General features: G+C 36.7%; 1 protein-coding gene across 1 annotated transcript in view; it reads left to right on the top strand.

Annotated features, from left to right (window-relative positions):
* Window positions 1-8,543, top strand: part of LOC145788482 (rap guanine nucleotide exchange factor 1-like) — a 30,980-nt gene extending 22,437 nt beyond the window's left edge. The window contains exon 9 of the mRNA XM_082600246.1: window positions 6,286-8,543. Within this exon, the coding sequence (XP_082456372.1) occupies window positions 6,286-6,396 (111 nt within the window). The 3' untranslated portion in view covers window positions 6,397-8,543. The remainder of the gene's footprint in view (window positions 1-6,285) is intronic.
* Window positions 8,544-12,327: the final 3,784 nt, after the last annotated feature.

The following is a 12,327-nucleotide window of genomic DNA, read 5'->3' as shown; positions in this document are numbered from 1 at the left end:
CATTCTACCGTACATTGCAAAGGATTCGATAGTTGTTGGAACTGACAAATGTATCAACAAACTCAAACATATCGTCGATGAGTTTGAAGCTCCATGAAAATTTCATCGTATGTCTGTTGTGCAGTTGCGGGCATGTGGGACAAATTTAAACCATTTGTAAGCTACATCAATGGCATTTTTCAAGACATTTTGGATGAGTTCAGTGGCGTAGCCAGAAAAAAATTTGGGGGGGGGGGCAATGAATTGAAAAGAACGACAAAGTGTTTGATTTAAGACATCGCAACCTGATGTGCAGTGGCGTATCCTGGTGGGTTAAGCAAGGGAAGCAATAAAGCTGGTGGAGGGTTAGAGCGTGCCGAAGGCACGCGTATTCTAGGGGGGTCCGGGGGCATGCTCCCCCGGAAAATTTTTGCAAAATTACACTTAAATAATGGATTATAGCGCTTTCTGGAAACACTTTTAGGGTAATATTTGTATGAAATTTATTAGCAGATAAACAGCTATTAACTTATTAAAGGTAGTTGTTACACACGAACGGGCAAAAACTGCGGCTAAAATTAATAAAGCGTAAATTTTGCGCGATTTACGATTTGCAAAATTTTTTGGTGTCTTTCTGTGTGTCTGTCCTTGGGGGTGTTAATAGCCAGATGTCTTGGAAAACGATATAAATTTATACAAATTATATTATATTTTCAACAAAGGGTTCAACTTCGGAATCCAAACTTTGAAAATTTGGGGGGGGCCATGGCCCCTTTCGCCCCCCCCCCCCCTGGCTACGCCTATGGATGAGTTGGTACTTTTGACAGAAAGCCACACAGCAAACTTCAGCTGCAAACCAGAACGAACCACCCCATAATCTCTACACAAGGAATCATTGATTGCAACTTTCGAAAGGTTTTTCCAAACAGTTTTGTTATGATTTTTTTTGTGTTCCGATAGCTACCTCCAACGGTTGCGCTTTGAGAACGTGGTTTTAGCAATTACTGAAATTTGTAAAGAATTGTTTGCGCTCCGGTAGGCCTATGACTCAAAACCGATTGAAAAGCCTAACTATACATGTTGTGCATCAATTCAGACGCCGCAAAATTTTATCATTTGATGCTATGATTCGTAACTTTGCATTGCAAAAAGTCCAAAAAGGGTTGAATTAAATCAGGGATGTCCAAAGTCTGGCCCGCGGGCCAACTCCGGCCCACGAGACGTTTTTGTACGGCCCGCGCCTGTTGTTGTACAATGTGTTATTTTTGGCCTGCAGACACACAAAAATCATATAAATTCAACTTGCAGTTTTCAGAAAAATTATTGTGGCTGTTGGCCCGCGAACACTTATTATCAAATCTGGCTCGCGTGGGAAAAAGTTTGGACACTCCTGAATTAAATGCTTGGTTGAACTATTTTCGTTGCCTGTAGGCCTATTGTGTGTTTACAAAGCTTTCTAGACAAAATAGTTAGCCTCAATGGCGTTTTTGCTGCAAGTGTAACCCAGTGATTATTATGATTTTTACATTAAACGAAGTTCTTTTTCTGCTGAGGAAAGTAGGCTAATTTCAGCTTAACACGAACATGCAACGCAATATTTGCTAAAAAATATTATGGGGCCCATTTTTCGTATTGTTTCCCGACCAGTGCTGACTTCTCTCGGAGGCCCTGGGCGCACCCCCGTGAGTTTAGCTCGGGGTGGCTGCCCCCCCGCAAAATATTTTTTAAAAATCCTAAAGCAAATGTTTGTAAGTTCAAATTTGCCTTAGTTTGACCTTCATTGCGGATCGATCTCAATTACAAGATCTACTTGTTGCAACAAGAGCGCTGCTCCTAAGATAACAAAAGAAACAGAAGTACGGTAGCTGATAAACGCCAGCATGGTGCGGTTGAAGCATAGTAACAATGATTGAAAAACGTTTTTCTTGATTTCTTCTGCTTTGTTTTTTCTTGGGAGTGTCAATAACGAGGTGCAGTTTGCTCAGTTTAGTATCTACGTGTATTAAGAGCTAAAGTTCAAAGTGACTAGCATATAATTCGAAGTAGCCTACAGGCCTCGAAATTCGTTTTTGTTGACGGCGGACAAACGTGTCCGGTCTGAGCAGCTATCTCGGCGGACAAATCATGTCTCACGGCGGACACACCAGTTTTAGCCGTCGATCGTCATGCTTAATCACTTTATCTTGATAATAATTCTTTGCCATTTCAGAACTATAACTACGGTTTTAGAAGGCTTTTTAAAAAATCAGTAAAGTCACTCTGAAAGGCTTTCATCAGACCAACGACTTGCGCTTGAAGAGTCAAAGCGCCGTGTAGCTGGTCAATACGTCACGTAACTGATTAACTTCCCCCGAACGAGGTCGTGTGGCTTATTGCGTCACAATACTCTGGGCTGGAGTCGGAAAATTTCTACACCAACTCTACTATTTTCTGCTGTGCAAGTTTCACAGGCTTTTTTTCTTTAAGTTTATTTTTGCGTGTCATGTGAACGAAAGTGAATTTTCCTTGAGCCTTTTCTTTCTTACTGTAATACCAAAACTTAACAAATTTTGTTGCATCTTGCTGTAATAGCCTACTCGTATAATCTAATTTAGTAACCACTAACCAACGTTGCCGTATCATTATTACTCGGAGATCAAAGCCAGACATTGTGACGTAAAACTTGAACTAAATTGCGCGTGATTAGTGTAGAAGTACCTGTACTCCTATTGATTCTTAGCGAAGAATTCACCTTTGTTACGCTGATTCAATGTCATCAATCGTTGAAGCAACGTAAAAATCGAAAGTTTTCCTCCTTGAATGGAAGCTAAGGGATACAGTATTCACATTTTCTAGATGCGCGCTAGAATGCGCTGGAAAATATATTATTGCAACAATTGTTCGTGCTATGCAATGACGATTTATATCGCAAGTTCCTGTGTTATTTCTCGGCGGACAAATATGACCGATCTAGATGGTACTTCCCGTGGACATCACATGCTGTGACGGCGGACATGTCCGCCATGAATTTCGAGGCCTGAGCCTACATTATAAAGCTTGGCGATATACAATGGCAGATGGACGCAAACAAACATCAATGCTAACAAACAAACATCAGCATTTTGAATGTAAGCAATCAGTCGGCTAGAAAGTTTGCCCCCCCCGGCAATTTTCAAAACCCGGGGCCTATGGCCTTAGGCTACACCTTTTTTGATACAGCGACCAAACATGTTATGTTAATCAGCGTTATACAATAAGTTTCAGGCAGTATCGTCATTGGCTCGCAAACAAATCTTCAAATAACTACCGACAAAATAAAGTTGGACCGTATTAATCTACAATTTTGCAATAAGTCTACTTTGTTGAAAACAAAGTTTGATTGCTTTTGCTGAAGCGTGATCAAATCGCTATAAACTTGACGTGTTTGACGCGAATAGAGCAAAGAACATCTTTGTTTGAGAAGTTTCACTTGAAAATAATATCAAGGCAAAGGAATTATGCAACAGAAGCACAAGTTTGAAATACACCGCATTTTGCTTGAAACACACTTACGCGAAACTACAGGGTGTTTCAAAAATTTGACATCATTGTACAATGTACACTTGTACAGTCTTGTAACTTTACCAATTATCGCTTATACGATCTCAAATTTTAATCGTATGTACAGATACAACATAAAAGTCTATCTTTTAATTTTCAGGCGTTTTTCTTTTTAGATGTAGAAATGCCATACAATAGCGTAGAAAAAGCATTTGTATACTATGGAGTATGCTGTAGCGTGCATTTGCGCAACGATTTGGAAGAAAAGGGCCAGATGGAAAGCAGATTTGAACATGGCATAAAAAGTTCGAACAAGAAGGTTGCTTGTGCAAAGCAAAAAAAATCTGGCCCTTTTCTTCCAACCAAAATTACATCTTATTGAAAAGCCAAGTTAGCCTCGTTAAATTAAAGCGAATAGTCCAACACACTGTGAAAAAACTGTAGCGTATTAAAAATCAGATTAGATACCAGTACAAAAATAGATCGTCAATTGAAGCAAGTGGTTTACCTAGGTCGACAGTATCGTACTTTTGCTTTATACAGCTCAACTAGGTCTATATAAACAACAAAAGCAGAACATAAGCAGGTAAAAAAATTAGAAATTTCTATACTAGTCACATTTTTCTACTTTTTTTTTGCTTCGTCAAAGAAAATTTCTTGACTATAATTTCTGTTAGGCCTATCACAACATATATTTATGTCTTCCTTAACCTTGATTTAAACAAAAATACAGTAATCAACATTTTTCGCTGATAAAGAAAAGCAGAGAATAACTCACAACTTTCCACTTTCACTTTACTACTGTCTCACAACAATAACTCACGTTAGAAAAAAAATACAAAGTGGCAATACAACGATAAAAAAGTTTAGATATCACGCACAATAGGCGTGGTTAACCTCCAAACCAACGAAAAAAAGGAAATTGGTGACGCAGCAACTTATAAAAGTACGGTTATTCTTAAAATTAGTAAAGTCTGCACGTCGCAAAACTGCAAACTTTTTTTCTAGATGACAAACGAACAAAATTGATATGACCCAAACACGATAATGATGTCATAAATGCGTTTGTAAATTTTTGATTGGTCACAAAAACACTAAAATTAGTGACGTATTCTTGGCATATCACTGCTATTTATCTAACGTGCATTCTAGTTTTCAAGACAGAAAAGTTTCAAGTGCATGAATTGCGCCAATTATGTGACCCGAACCCGCTACAACTGACACTTCATAATTCTGACAAAATTTTAAACTAACGTTATAAAAAATAAAATGTAAAATAAAAAAAAGACACTGCAACTTCAAAATGATCGGGATGTACTTGCCCCCCCCCCCCCCGTGCCCCTTAGACATTACGCTATATCAATGATTATTATTGGTGTCTTGCAGTTGCGGCACGTTAGTGCTGCGTGTGCGTTAGTGCTACGTGTGTGCTGCGTTGCTGCACCGCACCCACAAAAGCTTTCACAAAAAAAATCTAAAATATGTTAGCCTTTCTTCTGCCCAAAATGTGTTTTGTGTTCTCTGCTCACAGAATTGCTGACTGTTATAAGTGTAAATTATATTTAAAAACCCTGCGTGTTCAAGGAAATACTTTGCACAAGGTTACAATAAAAGAAACAATCGTTTGTGATGTCGAAGAGCCGCAAATTTTTTTTGAATTGCCATTGCAAACGAATAGCAAAAGGTTTTTTTGAGCAGGATGCTATCCCAAGTGGAACGGTTGTTGACGTTTTAATGATAGCTTGAAAAAGCTTTAATAAAAAGTAAAGCTGATATTCTTATTATTAATTAGTTAAAAAGTTTTGAAACTGCAGATCGTTCATATGTTTCCGTCAGGTAGGGTACTCAAGATTCTGCAGGAGCAATGATAGGCTGGCTTTACAGCTTTGAGTTTACATGGAAATGCATGTTAGACACTTTAGAAATCACTTGTTTGGCTTTAAACTTTGCAGCTGTTATTTATAACTGACCACTGACCGGTCAGGCCTACCACCTGTTGCTTGTTACTGTAATGAATAAGAATTCATCATTATTTTATTTAATAATATTGTACTAACATTGTTTCACCATGTGAGTTGCATCACCCTGCCATGCTCAGATGCTGTAACAACACAATAGCTAGTCTTTGCTCTAAATTGTTTGTTGTGACATAAATATTATTTAATAGCGGCCAAGCTTGATAACTTTGTTCACATTTTTGTTTGTTGATCTCCCCTACAAAATATTGCACATTTACGAAACTCTTAAATAAGCCAAGTTTTATTTTAAACTTGTATCACAATTTAGAGCTGAAAATACGCTCAGAATGCACCTAATCAAATGTAATTTTTCAAAATGATGTGGGGGAGCTCCCAGCCCCCCGCTGTTGTAATGGCCTTTGGCGAACACGCGGCCGGCCTTCACCCGCCCGCAGCTCCCCCATTTCTACAGTAGAACTCACCAGTCGCCACTGGTGTCTTGTATATCCCAAGTTCAACAAAACTTTATAATCAGGTCAAGGCTTTGTGCTCGTCTTGTCTATTTGGTTCATGATTAATTTTACTCTGGAGTTACTTAGGTAGACGTGTCTGTGTGACGAAGTGAGTTGTATTACACAACTTATGTGTGCAATTATTGTCTGTTTAACTATCATAAACGTATCTGGCTAGTTCGCGAAACAAAAACTAAATTATCATTTCTACAAGCTATTTCAGCTTTCTTTTAATTTTTTAGTGTATTTATTTGTTTATTGTCAGAAATGTCCGCACCGTTGCAGTTTTTAACGTATGCATCAACTCTTTGTTTCAGGATGATGATCAACAGACCATGTCGTCAGCTGACCAATCAACGGACGATATTTTGGAGTCGAGCAGCACACCTGACGATGATCAGCTTTCTCTGCGCACTGATGCGAGTTAAATGAAATTATTATTATTGGTTTTATTTTCTTCAAATGCTTGTGATTTGATTGCAACAATTTACTTCTGCCATGCTTTCATATTATTACGTCCAAACACGCTAAGTTGGTGATGGCATCAATAAGCCTTTATGCATTTGAAACATCCCAGCAGAAAATCGAGTTTGGTAGTCGTTGAATCAATGTAAAAACGGGCTAATTAGATGGCTAGGGTGACGTAGCCTGTGGTAGTTAATGTGCTAAAATCGATGTTAACGTCACGTGTAGCATTATTAGATGATATTTCAACATAATATCCACCATTCCCACTGAACAAACTAATCTCCCACTGTTATCATGTTTATAATGTTAGTAAATTTTTATTACTTTGATGTTGCTTTGTATTTATAAGTTTTTCTGCCACTGGTATTATTTCAACCGGTCAGGTTTCTATTATACTCAGTCACTATAGTCAGCTCCTCATGTGCTAAGTGCCCTGAGTGCTGAGTCAGCATCAGATGTTCAAGTAACAGCTGCACGATGAAACTATTTGCACCGTCTTACCACTCGTATGTCCTGTAGTTTTGTATTGTGCACATTTTCGCCAAACACATCGCTATTTTTGTTATATTACGTCGGTTGAACGGACGTCTCGACCTTTCATTTGTGTTTTAATATTTTTATCGCCTATATCCAAACCACTGAAGTCATCCCTCATCAACATTGCATTTTAATATTTTTCTCAGCTTTTCTTTCTTTTCTGAGCGACAGTTTGAACGAGAGTTAGCTGTTGACCAATGCGTTGTAGCTTCTTCTTTAACATCTTGGAAAAAAACAACATATCAAGCTGCTTGATCTCGATACGCAGTTTTCCAGTAATATTTTATGTACTGTTTAATGTTAATTCGTATTGATTTAATCTTAATTAATGTTTGTTACAACTTATATATCAGTATCAAGAAATGCATAACTGAAATCTAAACTCAAGAGTTTGCATGTCCACGCCACGTAAAACCATTGATTTCGCCCCAGCATATTTTTTGCTAATTCTGACGCATGGCGAAGAGAATTTATGCAGCGTTTCAATAAGTAATTTCAAACGTTAATATGCAATCAGATAGGCTATGGGCCATTTTCACTCAATTTGCTTATTGTTTTTTAAGGTTTTAGAAAGCTTTCCTATTTAAAAAGCCCCTGGTAAGCTTTTCTTGGGCATCATAAAATCGAAGTTGTCAATAAGCTCGGGTTTTAAAGTTAAGTCACATTTGAGGTGTATTTCATACATCCAGGGATATTTCAAAGCCTCTTATACAGTAGAATGTGACCGAGGCCAAACGTAGTATGCTACTATTATTTATTTGTATCTGACATGATTGTCCGGATTCGAACCCCCCCCCCCAAAAAAAAAAACACAAGAATAAAAGACGCACGATAGGAGACAAAAAGCAATGGCACAAAAGTAACTGGAAGACAATTCAATAGCACCAGATAACATGCTGAGTAAAATATTTCGTGACATAAGGAAAATCCCTTTATGTAAACTATTTTTGTCACCGGTGTCATCTGGCCTAACTTGAATAATTTTTTGGGTATGTGGTTTCAACCTCATCTCTAAGAATTTTTCTATTTCATGGGAGAATGAGATTTTTGTATGTTGCCAATTTTAGCGAATTATTTCTGCAGAATCATGTCAGTTCATTAAACTTGAACATTTCAATTGGTAACTCTCCACTGTCAGCATTTACTGTCCTTTTAATTTGATAAATTAAGTTTAAATAAGAATGATGTTGGAAATTTCAAATTGTAATCGGAGATAGATGAACCTAAAGCACTTGACCAGTTTTGAAATATTCCTTGAAGTATTATTCCTATCAAAATTATTGATCACATGTTTTAAATCCGGGTTAAAACTCATGGATTTTATCAAAATATCGTATTACCCCATGTTCTTATTACGCTTCTCATGTGACTGGTGATGTAGCCTATGTCTTCAACTATGTATAATGACGGTTTTGACAGTCTCTCACAAGAGCGTCATATGATTTATGAACAGCCCGTGGTTGTTTGGGAGAAGAATAAACTTCCTATAAATTGGGCTCTTGCTATGTTTGAATCTAGCTTATGTGAGAGATCTTTTTTGCTATTTCTGATATATATTTTTTTTATTGGATGTTGTATGCAATGTGTTGTAGTTATATGATGCATGGAGTTGATTTAACAGCTAAGACTAGGGTTGTAAAAATACTGTATTTTTGGTTGTGCGTAAAATACATGTATTTTTCGTATTTTCAACTCCATACAGCTTCTAAGTGCTAACCTCGTATTGCGAAATTGCAAGGCAGCATTCTTACATCACAAAGCTTAAACTTGCTTTGATGTAAGTGAACTAACATTATGCTGAGTAGCCTACCACGCGGCCACTCAGAACAACGTGGTGGGCGGTTACACATGTCCGCAATAGAACAATGACCTAATTGTGACCTAGATCGCCTGTGACATCACAATATATAATATCTGTAGAAGGCTATAAGGCATGGCGTACTTAACAGAGGCCAAACCAACGTGCGTGCTGGAGTCTAAACTGGAGGCGAACATTTTCATTGACATATTGCATTGCAAACACAGTATATTTAAACCTAAAACGATTATAATGAAAATTTTGCTTTTAAATTTCAAAATGTAAAATACATTTTCATCCATGGCATTTCATATGCTTGACATAGTCTATTCCAATGAATAGTTGTTCCCGTGTGTGTTACAATAATAAAAACAATTACAGTAGATGTGTAAGGTTTTAACTTTGAAGTTATTATTTTTTATAGAGCTGATTCACAAAAATACAATGTACCTACATGGTCAAAACTACTACATGAAAGGACTGTGGCCAGTAGCGCAACCAGGATTTTAGTAAAGTGGGGGGGGGCTAAACCAAGCCCCCCTGGTTGCGCAACTAATGTGGTGCTACTTTAGTTCAGATAATGAACGAAAAAATTATCTGTTACGACAACTTTAAATAATATCAGTGCAAGGACTTCTCAGGAATGAAAATGGACATTTAAAGAAGTTCTATAACAGTCCTTACAGAAGTCTCAACAACAAAGAAAAACAAACAAAAAACAAGTTTTTAATGCACAAGTTTTAAAATCTTTTGTTTTACTTCCTTTTCTGATACAGGTAAAAATAGACAACAATAATTTTTAAACTTTAATATTGGCCAATGTAGCTGCATACTTTTTGTTCACAGATAACTGGTATTGATCTGATATAGAGTGAAAAACACGACATAACGAGGTTCTGCAACAGTGGTTAACAACTTCATGAAACATGATATAACCATAAAGTACCCATTGGCAAACTGTGTCACCTGATATATGTATAATTGTATATATATGGTATATTTCTTTTCAGGATTTCGAGGTAAACGAAAAGTTGTTTCTTTGTTTGCCTCATCATAATTTCCATGGCAATTAGTCACACAACATTTTCTACCCATCTTAATTAAATATCAAATAACCTCTTAACATACTTTGAAATATACATGAAAATGAAGATGTAATGAAAACTATGCCTGCACTAACTATAGGCTACACTTTGCAATGGCACAAGTTTGACAAAATTCACAAATGATGCTTTGAGACCGCATAAACTGACCAAATTCAACTTATCAAACTTTAAGCAGCAAAATTTAAATGCACAGTTTTTATAAGAACAATCTAAACATGTTAACGTTTTGCTTTTTTTTTAAAAACTTTGCTGGTCTCAAAATTGGAGACTAAATTTTTATTAATGCACACAAACTTAAACGCGTTTGTTAGACTATTCCTTCTTATACCACATTAGACTATTCCTATTTATACTACATGCACAGTATAGAACAATCGGGTATATTAGACTGCAACAAAATTTTAAAACCAGGTTCGAAAATGAAAGTGTCTCTTAATTCCTGGGTGCCTTCATGCCACATTTTTGCTGTACTGTTCTACAGTGTAGCAAAGTATTAGCCTGCACAAGTCTAGCCAGACTAAGCAATTATTTTTCTAAAGTAGAATTTCAAAATGCTGCATAGGATTTCTAGATTTGTCTGAGCCATGGCGACCTTGAAATACTGACCATGCAAGCAATTTTAGGCTTAAGAGCTGAAGGCTGACACTGCAATCATGCGTTTAATATACTACAGCTCTACTAAAAATAAAAACAGCTACAACAATTTGGAAAAAAAAAACAAAGCTAGCCTCAACAATTCCCATCATTCTCAAAGGTACCGTACAGTACCGTAAGTTACTTTTCACACAATTTCATAACACTTCTGGGTGTGCCCTCAAGTAGCCTAACATTATTTTACCAAAACCGACGCGGCTACCGGCATTCGCTAGCTGGCCTTCAGCCTCGGTACTCAATATTTGTTTGCATGGCCAGTATTTCAATAAATCAACATTTCATTTATCCAAATATCCTACCCTAAATAACATTTCAACAGCAAGCACCTTAAAAACTACCGCAAAACCTAATTCAATTATTGAACACAATATCAGTGTTGCCAGAAGTTTAAAACAATTAACTTTTTAAAGGAAATGCCATGAAAAGAAGTGCAATTTTCAAAACAAAGCTGAGTAAAATTAAAAAAATTGCTCAATATATAAATTATAAAAACCGCAGATAAAGCTGCTAAATGAAACGTTTAGTAAAGTTTCATCACATAGGAATTATATTAAAATTGAAAGAAAAAAAAAGTATTTTAAAAACTAAGACTTTTCTGCGTTTTTGAAAAGTAAAGATAGTTCTTGTAGATTTTTCCTGTTCAAAGAAGGGTATGTTAAAACAATTGTGCAAATTCAATAACAGAACAACGGGACAGTACCGATTAAAGCACACAGATATCTGTTGGTGTTTTCACACCTGGCAACTCTGCATAGTTTTAGTATGCTTGCGCAAATGGCGAATGAATATACAATTAAAAATTGATTTTCTAGCAAACTTTTTCATGTAAGATAAATATTTAAGGTGAAAAACGTTCACTTCAACTTTTTATACATATCTTTTCAATATGGTATGTCAAAGTCATGAAAACATGTTCGCCTCCAGTTTAGACTCCAGCACGCACGATGACATGGCCTCTGTTGAGTACGTCATGCTATAAGGCCATTGCAAGTAAGGTATTAAGTACAATCACTAAACGTTGATAAACAAGAATACACAGGGCTCTAAAATCCGCAGTTGGAATGGTTGGATTGTGTAAAAGTCCTCATTTGTTATAAAAGTAATTTGCGTTCTTCTGGTGACTATTTACTAGGTTACCTCCTGATGTTAAAGATGATAACTAGCTTTTGTATTTCCGACGTTTCGTCAGTCAGCACGACTGACTTTATCAAGGTGGCTAAAACAGGTTAACACAACCTGTTCAGCAACGATGGCACAACACAAAAACGTACTGATAAAATGAATAAAGTAAGCAGCAAGAATCAGAATTAAAACACGCAACAAGACACCTAGAGGTTAAACTGAATGCAGTGAATGCCTAAAACCAGTAGGCTGCTTTCCAACAGCGTAAATTTATCTATCTATTGGGCCACCGTCAAGAAACATTGAAAAGTCATCAGACAAGACAGAAACCAAGGGAATTGGCAATAACAATGATAGAGAAGACGCACTGAGAATGGAAAAGGTGAAGTTAAAGTTAAAGTAATTTTTTGTACACAGAGGGAAAATTCTGACCATCTTTCTGGTTGAGAGCATGTTGTGCTTTCTGGTTTATGTACCACTTTTCTGTAAATAATCTTTTTGTGTAATCCTTTTCAGTTTTAAGAATGGTAGCGTTGGTCCAAGTAATTTTATGGTCTGAATTTATAGAATGTTTGCAAAGAGCGGAATGCTCCGGACGTTGAAATTTAATAGCTCTTTGGTGCTCGTTGATTCTAGATTTAAGGTCACGTTTTGTCTGTCCAATGTAGATTAAA

Source organism: Aplidium turbinatum, chromosome 2 (genome assembly GCF_918807975.1).
Source record: "Aplidium turbinatum chromosome 2, kaAplTurb1.1, whole genome shotgun sequence".
NCBI classification, from domain to species: domain Eukaryota; kingdom Metazoa; phylum Chordata; class Ascidiacea; order Aplousobranchia; family Polyclinidae; genus Aplidium; species Aplidium turbinatum.
This window is presented reverse-complemented; position numbering and strand designations above follow the sequence as displayed.